We start from the raw sequence: 17,872 nt of genomic DNA on the forward strand, positions 1-17,872 counted from the left end.
GAGAGGAAGAAATGGAGACTCGGGGAAGTTAGACAACCTTTTCAAAGTCATATGTCTATTAAGAGTGAAAGTTAGGGCTTAACTGAGGTCTCCCTTGAGTCCGTATTCTCTCTATTATGCTTCAGTGACTTGTAGAAGGCCGATCATACCTCCTACTTTCAAAATTACTTTGTATCTCATGACCTATCTAGGCTGGCCAGTAGCATACTAGAGTGCAGATATTAGAACCTCAGTGTTGAAGCTGATAATGTTTAAACAAAAAAACAAAAAACAAAAGCAAAAACAAAAAACAGATTGTGCTCGGTGAATATAACACCAAATAACACTCAGGAAGGAAAGATGGCCCGCCATAGTTTTATGTCACCCATGATGGCCAGAGCCCAAGAGGTTCCGTCTTCCAGATGTAGGGGACATGTCTTTTTAAATAACAAAGTCAACCAAAACATTCTGACGGTCCACCAACCCGAGAGTCTCTGCCTTTCTCATTGCAAAGTCTGGGCTCCCCTCACAGCAGTTGTCTTCCTCATGACTGACCACTCTTCTCAGGGAGAAGCATCGCCCTTCCACATTTTTTTGAAAATGAAGAACTCTGCTCCTTATGCCTGAGCATATCCTACAAGTTCCCAGAGGGAGTGATCTATTGTTTGACCCTATACTTGAACCTGGCTTAAAGTTCCAGTAATGTTGACTTGCCAAATACTTGATTTGTGGCAAGCCAATTAAACTCTCCAAACCCCAGCTTCTTGAGCTGTATAATGGTCATAATAAAAGTATTTCCAAAAAAAAAAAAAAGTATTTCCCTTTTAGGCACCATGAGATCATCTATGTAAACTGCTTAGCACAGTCTCTGCCCCGTGTCACTTCAGGGAGTGTTAGCTTGTATCACAAATGGCTGCCCTCTGGGTCTGTTTTACCGTTTACAGATAAGGAGATAGACTGGCTCAGGTGCACCCTGGGACTTAACCTGCCTGCAGGGAGGAGACTGGTTGTTGACTGACGTGGACTGCAGCGGCTCAGAGGAGAAAGAGGCCAGGGTCATGTTTGCACGCCTCTGGTTTGACCCAGGACACCTGGTTCCCTCACACAGACATCATAGGCTGCACTGGTCAGCCATCTGCCATGGGAGGTTAGGCTGAGTATGTCCAATTTGGACAATGACCAGTGGCTCAGTGAGACGGGTCTTGGGCAGCCAAGGTCAAGGGTGGCAAGCTGGGACGAGGCTTGTGCTGAGTCAGACAAGAGGAATTTTCATATTTCAGTGACGGTAGAAAACCACTCTGTTTGCAAAGCGGATGGAGTGGGCTTCCAGATGAGGTTTAGCATGAGGTAATCACCCACGGTAAAATTTTCACTTTGTCATTCTTCCAGTCCTCAGAGGATGTGCTGTAATCTGTTCCGTTGTCGAACAAGTTTCTGTTGATCTGTAGTTTCAACATTCTAGGCACTGGGAAGACAGAAATATGGGGGACGAGGTTTGCAGCCTCAAGCAGCACCTGCCCTTTCATGAAGGAGAGAGTTAGAAGCAAACACAGAAATAGATAATTACAGCACAATGGAGTGATTTTCATATCGCAGGGGTTTGTGTGCATGGAGATAGGCACTCAGCTCACCCTGTTGGCATCAGGGAAAGTTCTGGAGGACGAAAGGTAAGCTGGAGTTTGCCAGGTGAGAAAGAAGGTAAGAAGGGGTATGAAGAAAACAATATGCACCCCATGTTGTTGAAATGGACTTGTAAGTGTCACAGGTAAGGAGGGGTCCGAGTTCCTCGTAACAGCCCTACGGTGTCATCCCCTTTGAGGCAGTTGTACTGTGTCATCCTCTCATGAGGGTCCAGCGTTGATTTCAGTTCCTCTGAGGCCTCAGTCTCCATGTCTGCCCCTCAGGGCTGTAGTCAGAAGAGAGAGATGGGGATGGGAAATCACTGGCCTAGAGTTAAATGTGAAGTATCCTCTGCTACTCAGTCACAAGTACTTAGAGGACGGTTACTGGTTGGACAACAGTTCAGAGTAAGTGTGAGTCTGTGCGAATGTCTTTTAAGACCCGCCTTCTCTATCTGTAACGTGATGTTCTCTGAGATTTTCCTTAGCCGAGACCTAGAATGAACCTGGGAAAGAATATTTAACCCAGAGCCCATGATCCACATGGCTCACTTACCTTCAATGTTCCTTGGTTTGTTTTCCAGGAGGACTTTCTGCCACTGGAACATCTAGGTGAGGTCTGCTTCCTGTGCTGCCAACATTTTCATGATTTGTTTGTATCCACTAGACCAGAACGTGGAGTTGTGTACATTACAGAACATTTTACTTGACTTCCTAGTCACATTTTCAAACTCATGAGGTCCAAGAATGTGACTAGGAAGGCCACTTACAACCACAGCTGTGACTCCTACGTGTGCACAGAACTGGCGTTCTTTGCGCCCGGGCTGGTTTGAGTAGACGACCTGCCCCTGATGTCTGAAGGGCACCACCTCCCCTAGGGTTGCAGTTCATTCTTTCCCTCACCAGCCATCTGCTCACTCACTCGCTCATCCAGGGATTGAGCACTGAATGCCAGCCATGTTCGATTCACAGTAGTAAGGGCAGGAGGAAATGAAATTGGAAAAAAAAAACACAAAAATTCCTGAAGACCCTTTATGGTATCGTCCAGGAAATGTGGATTATTGTAATATGAGGTAGAAAATTGAAACAGACCACTTAAAAAAGACAAAGGTCAAGCTCTGTGGGAATGGGGTCTTTGTGTAGCAATGCTTAAGAACTTAAAGTTTTGAAAATAGTAGAACGTTAGGCAAATGCAAGTGCTTACTCATCAAAGGCAACCTGAAAGAAACTGTGTGGCTTTCTCCCTCTGACCTTGCCCCAGTGGCCACACCCCTGCTTTCCTGAAAGAGCCATTCAGACTCTTAGAGGAAGTAGCCGTGATGTTTGTACATGACCCATGCTGGGCTCTTCGTGGATATTGGTTTTCCTGGGACTGTAAGTGATTTTCTCCCTTTCCTCTCCCCCCTGTCACAGTTACGGCCCCAGAGCGAATCAGGGGCACTCTTTGACCACGCCCTCCAGCTCAGACTCCCGAGAGCCCCCCTGCTCCAAACCAGCCCTCATGGAGCTGCAGTCTGTGTACAGCAATGGTGAGGGCTTCCTAAGGGCAGAGGGCTCCAGGGAAGGGCCAGGGAGGACGGGAGAAGGGGACATGCTAGGACCCAGTCACATTCGATTGAAAAATGGCCGTCCCGACACAATGTCAGGGATGGAAAGTGGTTATGGGGTTGGTGGCTGGAGAGAGTCTTCAGTGCGGGCTCTGGACGACAGCCCACTGTGATCTGTTCTCTCACAGTGAACCCTGGGCACGGCGACCTCATTTATTCCCAGGTCTGGAGTATCCAGCATACGAAAGGAAATCCAGGTGAGACACCTTCCTGATGAGCAGAGGTCGGGTGGCAGTGTGTTGTCAGGTGTTGTCATCTCAGATCTGAGACCAGCATGGAGGAAATGGCCTGCTCATCGTGTACTGCCAACCTGATAATCATGTCACTTCCCAATTACCTGTCTACACTGCCACCTCTGCCCACAGACTCTGAGGACAGACGCTATAGTTTTTCACTGACATCTAGTACAATGCCTGGAAAACGAGGCCCCCTCAAATACTTTTTTGCATAAATGAACATAGTTGCTAAATTAAGCCTCTCATAATCTAACGCGAAGACCATTGTAATTCTCTTAACTGGTCTCTTTACGTCTAACCTTACTCTCCTCCAAGGTTCCAACAGTCGGTTTCCAGCACAATCTCTCTCATGTGCACAGCTGATCACATGATTGCCTAGAGGAACTGTCTTCAATGACCTTCCATTCCGAAGCTTGACTCTTGCCCCCTCTGCGTGGTGGCCCATCCTCCGGCCTCTGCCCAATGTCCACTCTCTCGCCATACTGAACTCTTGGCGTTTTCCTGGCCATACTGGGCTGTTTCACGCTTTGGTGATTATTCCTCCTGAAGTATCCTTTCCCTTACCTAGTTGACATGGTGGTCCCTGCTCACATTTCAAAATACAGTTTACGCAGCACTGTGAAACTTACAGCGACTCCCACCAGCCCTCCCTACGTCCTAACCTGGGAGGAGCCGATCACCCGGTGTGGTAACTGCACTGTTCAGCGTGCCTGTCTACCTTGGTGCCCACAAGACTTGTCACATTGGTGTCCGTGTCAGTTTCTCCCCTTAAAAACTACAGAGTCCTTGATCAAGTGGATTTTGTGCCATTTCTCCCTCCTTAGAGCTTACCAATGCTTAGGGGAAGATCGCTGTTCAACGAATGCTGATTGGCCGAATAAATAAATGAAAGGGATTCAAAGAAGCCCTCGGGAGGATAGAAGAAGTGCACACACTTGATTTTTTTTTTTTATGCTCCACAACAAATCGTGAACTTTCTGGGAAACTGCTGTGTAGCCTGAGAATGCCAAGCCCTCTCTGACCTCCAATTTGCCTCTGCGAAGTGAAGTGAATCGTTTTTGCCACCTTGTCCCAACAATCAGTACAGTCAGAGGCCCTGGTGGGGAGTGGGCTGTAGGAGGCTTCTCTGCTGGGGCTGTCATAAGTAGAAAAGAAAGAAGCAAATGGTCAAGGAAATCGCTCTTGGCGTTTGGTGGCAGGATAAAGGCTTTATTATATTAGTGTGAGTTGTGCTGGGCAACTTTGTGAGGACTTGGGATAATTCAGCAGAGGAAACGGTCCAGAGATGAGTCAGCAGAGGAAAGCCTGCCTTAGAAAGCACTGTGAGTATGTCATAAGCTAGAACACATCACCCACAGTCTAATCCTTTTTTTTTTCTCCTCTCATCCAAAAGAAAACTCACCAAGGATGCATCAAGAAGATAAAGTGAGTCACGATTCCTGCCTCCTTTCCTCTCTGCTCCTTCTCTGCGTTTCGGTATTTGCTGCCTGTACTTTTCTCCTCCAGGAACACGCAATCATCTATTCAGAGTTGAAGAAAAGACATCCAGATGACTGTGCAGGGCAGGCCAGCAGTAGAGGCAGAGCCCATGAAGACGCTGCAGAGAACTATGAGAATGTGACGTGTGCATCGTCAGCCTTGGAGCACTAGCCCCGTAGAGTGGCCCGCAGAGGCCCCAGGAGGAAAACAGCTTGGCCATTCTCCTTGTTCTTGTCCAGCACTCACCCTTGTTCCCTCCCAGCGAGCTGAGCTGTAGAAGATGTGAGGTCATGGGGAATGTCTGCCAACGTCCTCTGTGCCTGGGAACGGAGTGGGCAGCGTTTGAGCAAAGCTGCATTGTCTTCAGAGTAGATACCCACGTGGAGGTGTGAGGACCTTCAGCTCCTGGGCCTGTGGATTGGAGGAGGGGGTGTCACAACGGTGTGTGATCAGGACCATTTGATCTACGTGTGGTGGGAGCTGTTAGCCTACCATCTGTGTTTAAATTTGCTTTAAACCTTTTGTTTCCTTTTCTGTGTGGTTGATAGTGGCATTACTGAGGTTCTAGGCTATGTACTATGTTCCAGCTAGCAAGCTGCAAATGACCAAAAGAACTTATTCTGGCTACATATACACTATTCCTTCATGAGATATGTACCAGTACTAAGAATTTTTTTTTTTAAAAATAATGCAGTCTATTTGATGGGAGAGAGCTTCCAAATTGTCTGGTTAATTACGTTATGGAATGAATAGCGTTCCCTCAAAATTTATATTTTCAACCTCTAACTATGCTTGGAGATAAGGCTTTTAAAGAGGTAATTAAGGTTAAATGAATTAGAAGGTGGGCCCTAATCTGATTGGACTGATGTCCTTACAAAAAGAAGAGACATTAGCAGCATCTCCATCTCCCTTTGTGCACGCAGAAGAGAGGCCATGTGGGGGTAGAACAAGGAAACAGCCATCTGCAAAGCCCGCTGGGAGCCAGGAAGAGAGGTCTCACCAGAAGCCAGCCCTGCCAGCACCTTGATCTTAGACTTCCAACCTCGAGGACTGTCTGATGCTGAAGTCACCTAATCTGTGGCCTTTTGTGATGGCAACTAGAGAAGACTAATGCATATACATAGCCATACAGATGATAAATGATTGCTGATGATGATAGATGATAGATAGGTAGATAGGTAGATATGCCGATATACAACACACACCCATCCAACCCTCACAGTTGTGGTCTTGAAGATAATTCCTTTCTCACTGGATAAAACATTCCCATACCTGTAGGAGCTCAGTTTTACTGTTTAATTATTCAACATCCACTGTTTGAAGGCTACAGAAGCAACAGCACCAACCTTGGAAATTCAGGAGCGCCAATGATTGACATGACTCAAGTGGCAAAGCTTAATGTCCCTCAGGAGCCCTCATGGCCTGAGCTGGTAGTGGATGTGGAAATACAAGGCAACCAGTAGGCTCAAAAAGGGCACCCCCTCCCATTGCTTAAAGACTCCTAATCAATTCTTCAGTAGACTGACAAACATTGAGTGTTTGCCACTGAAGAAAAAAAAATTTTTTTTAAGCATTCCATTGTGCTTAAGTTTCAGGGAAAATGGCAGAATCACTTTTACCCATAAGTTTTGCTGAGGCAGGAAAGGAATAACTAAAATTGTTAGCCTCTATTACACTATAGTTCTGAAAACAAAAGACCTTAAGAAAAGCTAGTAAGTTCATTGATGACTAATACAATTTATGGATGTCATTGATTTTGCATCAGCCATTATTCATGACTTTGGTTAAATAATTTAATGATGTTTTGCAAACCTTGCAAATAACTTGTTCATAAAGGTAGTAAGTATATTTCAAATTTTATGCTTTTCCCCTTGAGAGTCAGAAGCTTAGATAACAGAAAGTATAACATATAGCAAAATTCTAGGTGCCCTTTGTTTGTGTCATCTGTGGAATCAGTCGTGTGGTGCTCTGGTGTGATCTGAAGCTGCCCACTGCGTGTGCTGGTTCTGGAGCCTCTTGGTAGGGGCCTCGGTGCAGGCCAAGGTCAGCCACTGCCTGTGCCCTGCCTATGGCCACTTGATGTGAGCTACAAAGCGATCTGCAGATGGTTGCCACTTGCGCTGGCCTTGGAGGCACCTGGGAGAGGCTAAGCTTCAAGCTGAGGCCAGCTGCTGCTAGTGCCAGGCTTGAAGCTGCTCAGCAAGTGGTATGTGGTATACCAAGGCCAGATGCTGCATGTTTGGGGTTTATGAACTTTTGAGAGATTTTAGGAAAGTCTGCAGCATGAGCTAAGATAGGCTGTTTGTATGGAAAGGCCACTGAAATTGGCTCACAAGTTGGGGGGTGGGGGTCTCAGGGAATCACCAGGGTAAGGTGAATGGTGTTAGCCAGGCTGGTGGAGACTCAGATATGGTGCCCGCCTGCTTCTGCATGCAGCGAGGGGGGAGGGACAATAGCTCAACAAAGGAACAATAGCTTCTGCCAGCAATTCTGCCTGGGAGAAAGCTGCCCCTCCAGCCCTTGTCCTGAAGCTAGACAACTCAGTTCCTCCCGTGTGTCCCTGGTGTCTTTCGAGCTGCTGCCCCATCACTGGAGCTCAGAGCAACTGAGTCTGTCAGCAGGTAAGTCTGTGCTCAGTTCATTTAAGAGAAGCGCCTGGGACTCCAGCTGTCCTCATCTCACTCAGCCACAATCCCCAGTGGTTTTCACAGCCAGAAGTTATGGGGACTTTTTTTCTCAGCACTGAAACCCTGGGTTGGGGTCCCCTCACTCCTCCAGGGGGACCTCTGCAGCCGAGATACCTCTCCCAATTTTTAACCATCACATAATAGGTGTGGGATCAGCTTGTTCTGCACCTCTGCCCCTCCTACCAGTCTTGATGTGGCTTCTTCTGTATGTTCTTAGTTTTAGGGTTTTGGTTCAGCTAGCCTTCAAGGGGGTTCTCAATGCTGGTTGTTCTGTAGTTTAGTTGTAACTTTGAAGTGGTTGTGGGAGAAGGTGAGCACAGCATTTACCTACTCCGCCTCTTGACACGAAGACAATACCATACTGTTTTAATTACGATAGTTTTGCAATATAATTTGAAGTCAGGGAACATGATGCCTCCAGCTTTGTTGTTCTTTTTCAAGATTGCTTTGGCTATGCAGGGTCTTTTACAGTTCTATGCAAATTTTAGGATTAATTATTCTATTTCTTTGAAAGATACTGTTGGAATTTTGATAGGAATTTCAGTGAGTATGTAGATTGCTTTAGGTAGTATGTACATTTTAATAATTATGATTGTTCCTATCCATGAGCCTGAAATAGAAGTCCATGTATTTGTGTTTCCTCAATTTGTTTCATTAATGTCTTAAAGTTGTCAATAAACAGATCTTTCACCTCCTTGGTTAAATCTGTTCCTATGTATTTTATGCTTTTGATGCAAAAGTAAATGGGATTGTTTTCTTTATTTTCTTTCTGACAGTTTGTTATTAGTGTATAGAAAGGAAACAGATTTTTTTGTGTGTTGATGTGGTATTGTGCAAATTTACTGAGTTGGTTTGTTTCACTCTATCTTCCCTGCCCTTTCAAGGGTTCTGTGAGATTCCAGAATGCTTCTGCAGCCTCTATACTCCCCAGTCTTGCCTTCCAAGTAAAGGGTCACTGGTTTGAACCTTCAGGACTTTGGCACTTGCTTTTGGAGAACGTGGAGCTCTCCCTAAAGGTGTGTGTAAGGATCTATGTTTACTGCCAGCTTCTTTATTCCCTTGGTTTGGTTTTGAATTTGAATAGGAAAGAACAAAGGATTTAAATTATCGTAGGGAAAAGAATTGATGTGAGTGACAGATACAAGGTATCCAACATGCCCATAAGTGGCATTCTGAAAGAAGCCAACAGAATAAGCACAAGTGAGAAAACGCTTAAAGGTAGAATAGAGATGAGAATCCAGAACACTGATACAGAATTGTGAGCAGAACAATAGTCTGATAAAGTTACTTCACTTGGGCAGAGATAAAGAATTCATTTGGGCAAAGAGTCAAGTCATGTGGAAAGGGAGAAAAGGCAGCCTTCAAACTTATCCATAGCTGCATTCAAAACTAGGAGACAATAGACCAATGTTTCAGGAAAATAAAGTTTAACCCAAGAATTTTAAACCTAGATATCTTTTAAGAGTAAAGGGAGAGACTTTCTAACATGCAAGAACTCAGTTCCTTTAGCACTCAGGAGCCCTTAAAAGAAGTGTGACTTAGAACTGGTGACAAGTGTTGATCAAATCCATTTAAATAGAACACTAACAGTAAGCAATGGTGAGAATTGTGGTTATAGAACTTGGCATAATGTTATAAGTTTTAAAAGTATAGAAATTACATTATTACTAATAAACATCAGGAGGTGCATGAGTTAAAAACTTATGGCAAAAGGTAAAAGTAGGCTGATTTCTTTCTTATTTAGCAGGAAATAAAAGGATATTGTCAAATCAAGAAAGAGAGCTGTGGGAGTACTAGAGTTGCAAAGTTAACCACTAAGAGAACTGAAAAGAAAGTATAGCCCTTTCAAAATATGTGTAATGTAATACACCCCTAAAAGAAAATACAGACCAGGGAGCAAAAGATAATAAAGCAATTTAAAAGAGAAAGTTTGATAGCATGAAATTCAACGACAGAGTTAAGACCGACATATTTGTTGTATGAATACATATATAAATGTGATAAATAATTCTATAAATAAATAGACAAATTTGGGATCTAAAAAATAAAACCCAGTAGGGTTTTGCATATATTATATGCAAGAAATAATTCTAAAACAAAGTGACATGAGAGGTAAGGTAAAATGATGATAAAACCAAATCAAGCAGACAAACAAACAAGAACCGGAATTATAACATTAATTCAAGCAACTCTAATTCAAGCATATATATATATATATATATATATATATATATATATGTATATGTCATAAAACAGGCCTTCTATAACAATAAAGAATATAATCTGCAACAAAGGTTGATTATGAGTTTTCATACATCAGATCATATAATTTTAAAAATTGACCAAAAGTATAATATAATTACTTTATAAGTCAACCATAAATATTTCATGAGAAGACCTACTTAATATATTTAATCAGCTAGCTATCTTCCAACCTGAAGGTAAAGAATCCACCTTTTTTTTTTTTTTCCTTAGCTGAGCCATCCTGCCACCTGTTGGCAGCTCAGCGGCAGCTCAGCTCGGGCCAGGAATCAAACCGCTGTTGCTCAGAACTCAAACTCTTGAGCAAGCTCTTAACCAACTGAACCACTCGGCCGGCCCAAGAATCCACCTTTTTTTAAAAGGCCCGTGGAATACTAAATGGCAATAACAAAAGACCATAGTAGGTCACAGAAAAAATCTCAATAAATATCAGAAAGTAGAATATATACACCATATCCTTGGATTAAAATGAAATGAATAATAAAATGTTATTAATAGCAAACAGAGAAAAATATAAAACCTACCATTTAAATATTTGGAGACCCTTTAAAAATTCCTCTGTCAAAGGGAAATCCAAACTGAAATGGTACACTACCTAAAACATGCTGTTTCAGAAATTATGGAATGGCTAAGGCACAGAAGAAAATTCACAGCTTTGAACATTCATGTTACTAAGTAGGAAAAAATGAAAAGATATAAACATTTAATTTCGTAATTTAGAAAAACAAAAATATGAGTAAGAAAAGCAGAAATTTGTAAATTAGAAAACAAGAAAAAGAAATGATAACTAAATTCAAGGGTTGATTATTTTGGAATAAATAAACAAATATCAGGAAATAAAAACTAGAGTTGTCCTGAGATAAGAAAAAAATTCTGAACACAAAAATCATCATAGTAAATATTTAGACAGTTGCCAAGGAACATTATTTAAAAAATCAGTATTAGATAGTTTCACAGCTAAATTTTTCTAATTTAAAAAAATGAGATGGTAGGGCTGGCTGAGTGGTTCAGTTGGTTAAGAGCTTGCTCAAGAGTTTGAGCTCTGAGCAACAGCGGTTCAAGTCCCGGCCCGAGCTGAGCTGCCGCTGAGCTGCCAACAGGTGGCAGGATGGCTCAGCTGGAAAAAAAAAATGAGATGGTTCCCTTTAAAGACAGGTAATCCCAAAGCTACTTAAATGGCCCTAGAGCACACAAAAATTAGAAGGATCCTTCCTAAATGTGATGACAGTTACATATCTCAAGGCAACAGTTAGATTTACATTTAATGAAGAATACTAAAATAACTGCCAGTAATGCTGGAAAAAGCAGGGAAATTTAGGATTGTTTTGGAGTATGTTTTAGTCAGGAAAAGATGGCTTGCATTGTGGTAGCAAACAATTCCAAAAATTGAGCGACTCAGCACATACTAATATAGCAGTACCTTCTAAACTGAGTTAATGCAAACCTTATAAGCCAGGAGCTCTATCCCAGGTACAACTCAAAAAAAAAAAAAAAAGCAAAAGCATTCACATGTGTACCAGGCGACATAGAACATCCGTAGCAGCGCATGTTAGCACCAAAAGCTTGTAAAGGCTCTTTGTAAGCCGCGAGGTCCTCCCTCTGACTGCCGGGATTCACCTCTATTTGTCCTTGTTCACTTGTCTTGTCTCGGAGTGCAGAGATCGGATGAGACGTAAGTAACATGATGTGCATTTGTAGATATGAAATTACATGGCCCCTTAGGAAGACCAAAGAATGGGCCCCAAAAGAAGGGCAGGGAAAATTTATTTGAAAAAAAGAAACTGGCACCCCTCATGGCAGCCAACGTCTTAGGGATCTCTGTTGACCAGGATGACAAGGTGGAAACTTGATTTTGAAAAAGTTATGAAAGGAATACACTTATGTAGTATAAAAAAACAGTATGGACAGACAAAATAAAATGCCTCTTTCCCATTCATAGTTCTTCAAAGGTAACCACTGTTTTTGGAATGCTTCCAAAGGGAAAAATGTATGCTTATATCCGTTTACACACATGTGTGTTCTAGTTTTTATATCCACCCCAGTGGGAGAATACTACTAACACCAATCCACTCCTCACGCTTCCTCTTCCTGTTAATCGGGTGGTCTTGCCTCCTCCTGTGTGCAGGCTGACCTCATCCTAGACGGCTGCATCTGTGTTCTGTCACAGCTGTATCAGAACACCCCCAAACAGCGCCATATTCACACTCGTTTATGTTGCTTTCAGTTTGGGCCAATTAGAAGCGATGCGACAATCAACACTGGTTGAGAGCAATCTTTGCATACTTTCCTTAGGGGAATTTCCCAGCAATAGAAATGCATGGTCAACTGGACATGCTTTTTAAAAGCCCTAAAATGTATGTTCTCACTTTGACCATAGGGTAGGAAACTTTGATTATTAGATAAAAATGGGTGTTTCCACTTCCTTTTTTCTAATTCACTAATGCACCCTGCTCTGTGAAAAGTAATTTCTCAGATGTGCTCCTCGGGGCTGGTGTGAGAGTGTACTGCTGTGAGAAACAAAACCAAACCCATCATCCTTGAGAAAACTTTTTGTTTGGTGTCCACCCTGGACAGGCCAGCTCTCCATGCCGCTGTGGGTGTCACTGCTGGCTCTGGGTGAGTAGAGGGACTGGATACAGGCCCCGGGTGGGGAGATCCCGGCCCTTTCTTAGGCTCAGCACTACTCAGAGACCCCCTTCCTGCCTGGGGAGGGGGCACACTCAGGCGGAGGGAAGGGTCAGAGCTGGACTAAACCTTCAACCTGACAGAAAAGGGAACCCCAGGGACCACAACAGTTAGGGTGTATTCATTTCTTTCTACAACAAATAATACTTCATGTAATCCAGAAAATGTGTTGAATGTGCTGGTTTGTACTGTTTTATTCATGGAAGACAGCACTTTTCTCTCTGCAAAGGAGATGCGTTTATTCCTTGGATGACAGGCCCAGAACCTGGTGCTGGGCGTGGGGAAGCACAGCTTCCAACATGCGAGGTGTATCCTGCACACAGGTGCACAGCACAGCAGTGGCTGGTGACATGGGGAGGAGGCGGGACCCAGGGGGAGAAGAAATTCTCTTCCCCCCCAACCCCAGGTTTATTGAAGTATAATTAACAATAAAAATGTACGCATTTAAGGTACAGACGGTGATATCTTCATGTACATATATTATGAAATAATTGCCACATCAAGCTAAGTAACATTTCTATCCCTTCGCACAATTACTCTGTGTGTGTGTGTGTGTGTGTCTCAAGTGTCCATTATATTTAACTATGGCCACCATGCCATGCGTTGGATCCCCAGGACTTTTTCATCTTATGACTGAAAGTTTATTTTCTTTGACCAACTTCTCCCAGTTCCCTCCCCCGGCTCCCCCTGGAGAACACCATTCATCTCTGCTTCTGTGAGTTCAGGGTTTTAGATTTCACATGTAAGTGAGACCAGACAGTATTTGTGTTTCTGTGTCTGGCCCTTGTCACTTAGCGCAGTGTTCTCCAGCTTCACCCATGTCGTCAGAATGTCAGGGCGGCCTTCCTTCTCGTGGCGAATACTATCCCAGTGCATATCGACACCACACTTTCATTACCCATTTATCGGTTCACAGGCGCTTGGCATTTCCACAGCCTGGCTATTGTGAATAGTGATGCGATAAAAGTGGGGTGCCAGGGTTTCGTGAGGATGCTGATTGCATTTCACTGGGATCTGTACCCAGAAGGGGAATTGCTGGATCACACGGTAGTTTTTTTTATTTTTAATTGTTTGAGGAACCTCCATACTGTTTTCCACAGTGGCTGCCCCATTTACATCCCCGCCCGCAGTGGTCATGCCTCAGGGTTCCCTTTCTCCACAGCCTCACCAACTCTTGCTATCGTTTGTCTTGTTGATGATGGCCATTCTGACAGGTGTGAGGTGGCATCTCACTGTTGTTTGCGTTTGCATTTCCCTGACGATTAGCAGGCGAGCGGACATTGAGTGCCTTTTCTTGGACCTGTTGGCCATCTGTGTGTCTTCTATTGAGGACATCTATTTATGTCCTTACCTGTTAAAAAGACAGATAATCAGGTTGGTTGTTTTCTTGCTGTTGACTTGTTAGAGCTCCTTACAGATTTTAGATACCAGCCCCTTCTCCTGCATGTGGTTTGCAAATGTTTTCTCCTGTTCCATCCGTTCCCTCTTCAAACTCTGGATTGTCTCCTTTGCTGTGCAGAAACCTTTTTGTTCAGAATCAATCCTGTTTGTTCGTCTGTTTGCTTTTGTTGCCTGTGTTTGGGGGATTATATCCAAAAACTTGTGTCCTAGACCAATGCTAAGAAGCTTTTCCCTATGTTTTCTTCTAGTAGATTTACAGTCTCAGGTCTTACATTTAAGTCATCAATCCCTTTTGAGTTGATTTTTATATATGATATCATACAAGGGTCCAATTTCATTTTTTTAATGTGGATATTCAGTTTTCCAAGACCATTTATGGAGGAGACTATCCTTTCCCCGTTGTGTGTTCTTGGCGCCCTTGTTGAAGGTATGTGGATTTATCTCTAGGCTGCCCATTCTGTTCCTTGGTCCATGTGTCTGTTTTTATGCCAGTACCATCCTCCTGATTACTAGGGCTCTGGAGACAGCTTGAACTCAGGAAACGTGATGCCTCCCGTTTTGTTCTTCTTGCTCAAAATTGCTTCTCAGGGTCTTTTGTGGCCCTATTTGAATTTTAGGATTGCTTCTTCCTGTTTCTGTGAGAAATGCCACTGGAATCTTAATAAAGTTTACATTGATTCTGTTGACCGTTTTGTGTAATATGAACACTTAAACAATGTTAATTCTTCCAAACCATGAACATGGAATATCTTTCTCTTTATTTGTGCTTTCAACTCCTTTCAACAATGTTTTGTATTTTCCAGTTTAGAGGTTGTTCGATTCCTACAGTAAATATATTTCTAAGTATTTCATTTTTTTTTATGCTGTTGAAAATGGGATTGTTTTCTTAATTTACTTTCAAATAGTACATTGTTAGTGTACAGAAATGCAACTAACTTTTGTACATTGATTTTTGTATCCTACAACTTTACTGAATTCTTTTAGTGGTTCTAACAGGCTTTTTTGGGAATCTTTAAGACTTCTTTATATAAAATCACATAATCTGCAAACATAAGTAATTTTACTTCTTCCATTCTGATTTGGATGTCCTCTCTCTCTCTTTCTTAATTACTCTGGCTAGGACTTGAGTTGAATAGAAGTGGCTAGAGTGTCTTGTTCCTGATCTTAGAGGAAAAGCTTTCAACTTTTTTTTCTCATCATCGAGTATGATGTTAGCTGGGGGCATGTCATATATGGCTTTACTATGTTGAGGTAATTTCCTTCAATATCTAGTTTGTTGAGAGCGTTTATTGTGAAAGTGAGTTGAATTTTGTCAAATGCTTTAATGCACCTATTGAGATGATCATATGATTTTTTATGTTTCATTTTGTTGATGTGGTTTAGCCCATTTCATGAGTTGCACATGTTAGGTCATCCTTTCATCCCAGAGATATGTCCCACTTGAACATGGTTAATCCTTTTAATATACTGTTGAGTTTACCTGGCTAGTATTTTGTTGAGGATTTTTGCATCTATGCTCACCAGAGATATCGGCCTGTAATTGTATTTTCTTGTAATGTATTTGTTTGGTTTTAGTACTAGGGTAATGCTGACCTTGCAAAGTGAGTTGGAAGTGTCCCCTCATCTTCATTTTTTGGAAGAGGTTGAGGACGGTTGGAGTTAATTCTTTCAATGTTTGGTAGAATTCACCAGTGAAATCATCTGGTCCTCGGCATTTCTTTGTTAGAGGGCTTTTGATTAACGATTCAACCTCCTTACTTGGTATTGGTCTGTTCAGATTTTCTACTCATTATTCAGTCTTGGTAGGTTGCATGTTTTCTAGAAACTTATCAATTTCTTCTAAGTTTTCCAATTTGTTGGTGTATAGTGTTCATAGTGGTCTCTTCGACCATTTATATTTCTGTGGTATCAGTTGTAACGCCTCCTCTTTCATTTCTCATTTTGTGTGAATCATCTCTCTCTTTTTCTTAGTCTAGCTAAAGGTTTGCAATTTTGTTTACTTTTTAAAAAAAACAGAGCTTAGTTTTGTTGATCTTTTGTATTGTTTTTTAATTATCTATTTGTATTTTTCTGCTACCATCTTTATTATTTCATTTCTTCTGCTAACTTTGCATTTCTTTTTCTAATCCTTTGAGATGTAAAGTTAGGTTGTTTATTTGACAGCTCTTTTCTTTTAATGTAGGTATTTATCATTATTAACTTCCTTCTTAGGATTGTTTTTATCCTATCACAGGCTTGTATGTCCCTTTCCTTTACCAGGTTAGGTAAGTTTTCTGTCGTTATTTCTTCAGATAGGTTTTCAATCCCTTACTCTCTCTCTCTTCCTTCTGGTTGCCCTATGATGCGAATGTTGGTACTCTTGCTGTTGTTCCAGAGACCCTTTAAACTATCCTCAAATTAAAAAAAAATTTTTTTTTCTTTTTTGTTGTTCTGATTGTGTGTTTTCTGCTACCTTATTTTCCAAATCACTGATTCGATCCTCTGCTTCATCTAATCTACTGTTGATTCTTTCTAGTGCTTTCTTCATTTCTAATTCTTTTTTATGGTTTCTATTTTTGTGTGTGTAAGTTCTCACTGAGTTTATCTATGCTTATCCTTAGTTCCTTGAGCATCCTTATAACCAGTGTTTTGAACTCTGTATCTGATAGATTGCTTGTTTCTACTTTGTTTAGTCCTTTTCCTGGAATTTTGTCTTATCCTTTCATTTGGAACATATTTCTTTGTCTCCTCGTTTTAGCTGCCTCGGTGTGTTTGTTTTTATGTATTAAGTGATCTTTTTTGTCTCCCAGTCTTGGCCGGGTGGCCTTATGTAGTAGGTGCCCTGTGGGGCCCAGTGGTGCAATCTCCCTGGTCACCTGAGCCGGGTGCTCCAGGTGTGTCCCTCATAAGGGTTGTGTGTGCCCTCCTGTTGTAGTTGAGCCTTGATTGCTGTTGGCACATCAGTGGGAGGGATTGGCCCTTAGGCTGACTGGCTGTGAGAACTGGCTGTGACTACAGTGGAGGAGCTGCTGTGCAGGGCTGATCCCATAAAGTGGAATTCTCTTTGGTGGGATTCTGGTGCCTGCTGAGTCCACCCTTTGTGTTATTTGTGGAACTAATTGGGTGGTCCTCTGGTGTGGTTTGAGGCTGGCTGCTGGGTGTGTTGGTTCTGGGGCCTTTTGGGAGGGGCTCTGGTGCAGACCAAGGTCAGCCACTGTCTGTGTCTGGCCCCTGGCCACCTGGTCTGGTAGGAGCTACAAAGTGATCTGTGGTTGGTAGCTTCCTGTGCTGGGTTTGTAAGCACCAGGGAGGGGCTATGCTGACAACCAACTCTGACTGCCACTAGTGCTGGGCTTGGGCCATTTAGCACAATGTACTGGGCACACAGGGGCCAAATGCTGCTTGTTTGGGGTTTGTGGACCTTTGAGAGATTTTAGGAAAGTCCACAGTGCAGGCTGAGACCTACCATTTGTGAGGGACAGCCGCTGAAAGAGGCTCAGGCTAGTGTGTGAGTTGGGTGAGGCCGGGTCTCAGAATCACCAGGCTGTTCGAGCGGTGTTAGCTGGTTAATGGAGAATCAGCCTTGGTGCCTGCCTGTGTCTGAGGCTGGATGGGAAGGGCTCAACAAAGTAATAGTGGTGCCTGCATTTTATCCAGGAGAGCGCTGCCCCTCCAGCCCTCACCCTGAGACCAGACAATTCAGCTCCTCCCTGTATGTCCCTGATGCTTTTTGAGCTGCTGTCTCTTCACTGGAACTTAGGGCAGTGAGCCTGTGCTCAGACTCTTTAAGAGGATGCCTGGGTCTACAGCAGCCCTGTCTCCCTGGACTGAGTCCCTGTCAGTGGTCACAGCCAGGTATCACGAGGACTCCTTTTCCTGGCACTGGTGCTCTGGGTGGGGGAGCCGGTGTGGGGCTGGGACCCCTCCCGACCCCTCCC

The 17,872-nt window shown here is 43.0% G+C and overlaps 1 protein-coding gene and 1 long non-coding RNA gene across 4 annotated transcripts in view; both read left to right on the top strand.

The window, feature by feature from the left end:
• Positions 1-24: 24 nt before the first annotated feature.
• Positions 25-6,944, top strand: LOC109376986 (uncharacterized). Its single transcript, XR_002122803.1, has 5 exons — positions 25-2,210; positions 3,012-3,127; positions 3,334-3,402; positions 4,835-4,866; positions 4,948-6,944. It is a non-coding gene; the product is annotated as an uncharacterized LOC109376986 (long non-coding RNA).
• A 5,399-nt stretch (positions 6,945-12,343) lies between these two features.
• The window catches only part of LOC109376984 (Fc receptor-like protein 5), a 23,294-nt gene continuing 17,765 nt past the window's right edge, over positions 12,344-17,872 (top strand). For all 3 annotated transcript variants that reach the window (XM_019633160.1, XM_019633161.1, XM_019633163.1), the window contains exon 1: positions 12,344-12,485. In XM_019633160.1, the coding sequence (XP_019488705.1) occupies positions 12,455-12,485 (31 nt within the window). In that variant the 5' untranslated portion in view covers positions 12,344-12,454. The remainder of the gene's footprint in view (positions 12,486-17,872) is intronic.

The sequence above is a fragment of the Hipposideros armiger genome, unplaced genomic scaffold (assembly GCF_001890085.2).
Source record: "Hipposideros armiger isolate ML-2016 unplaced genomic scaffold, ASM189008v1 scaffold_1256, whole genome shotgun sequence".
Taxonomy (NCBI): domain Eukaryota; kingdom Metazoa; phylum Chordata; class Mammalia; order Chiroptera; family Hipposideridae; genus Hipposideros; species Hipposideros armiger.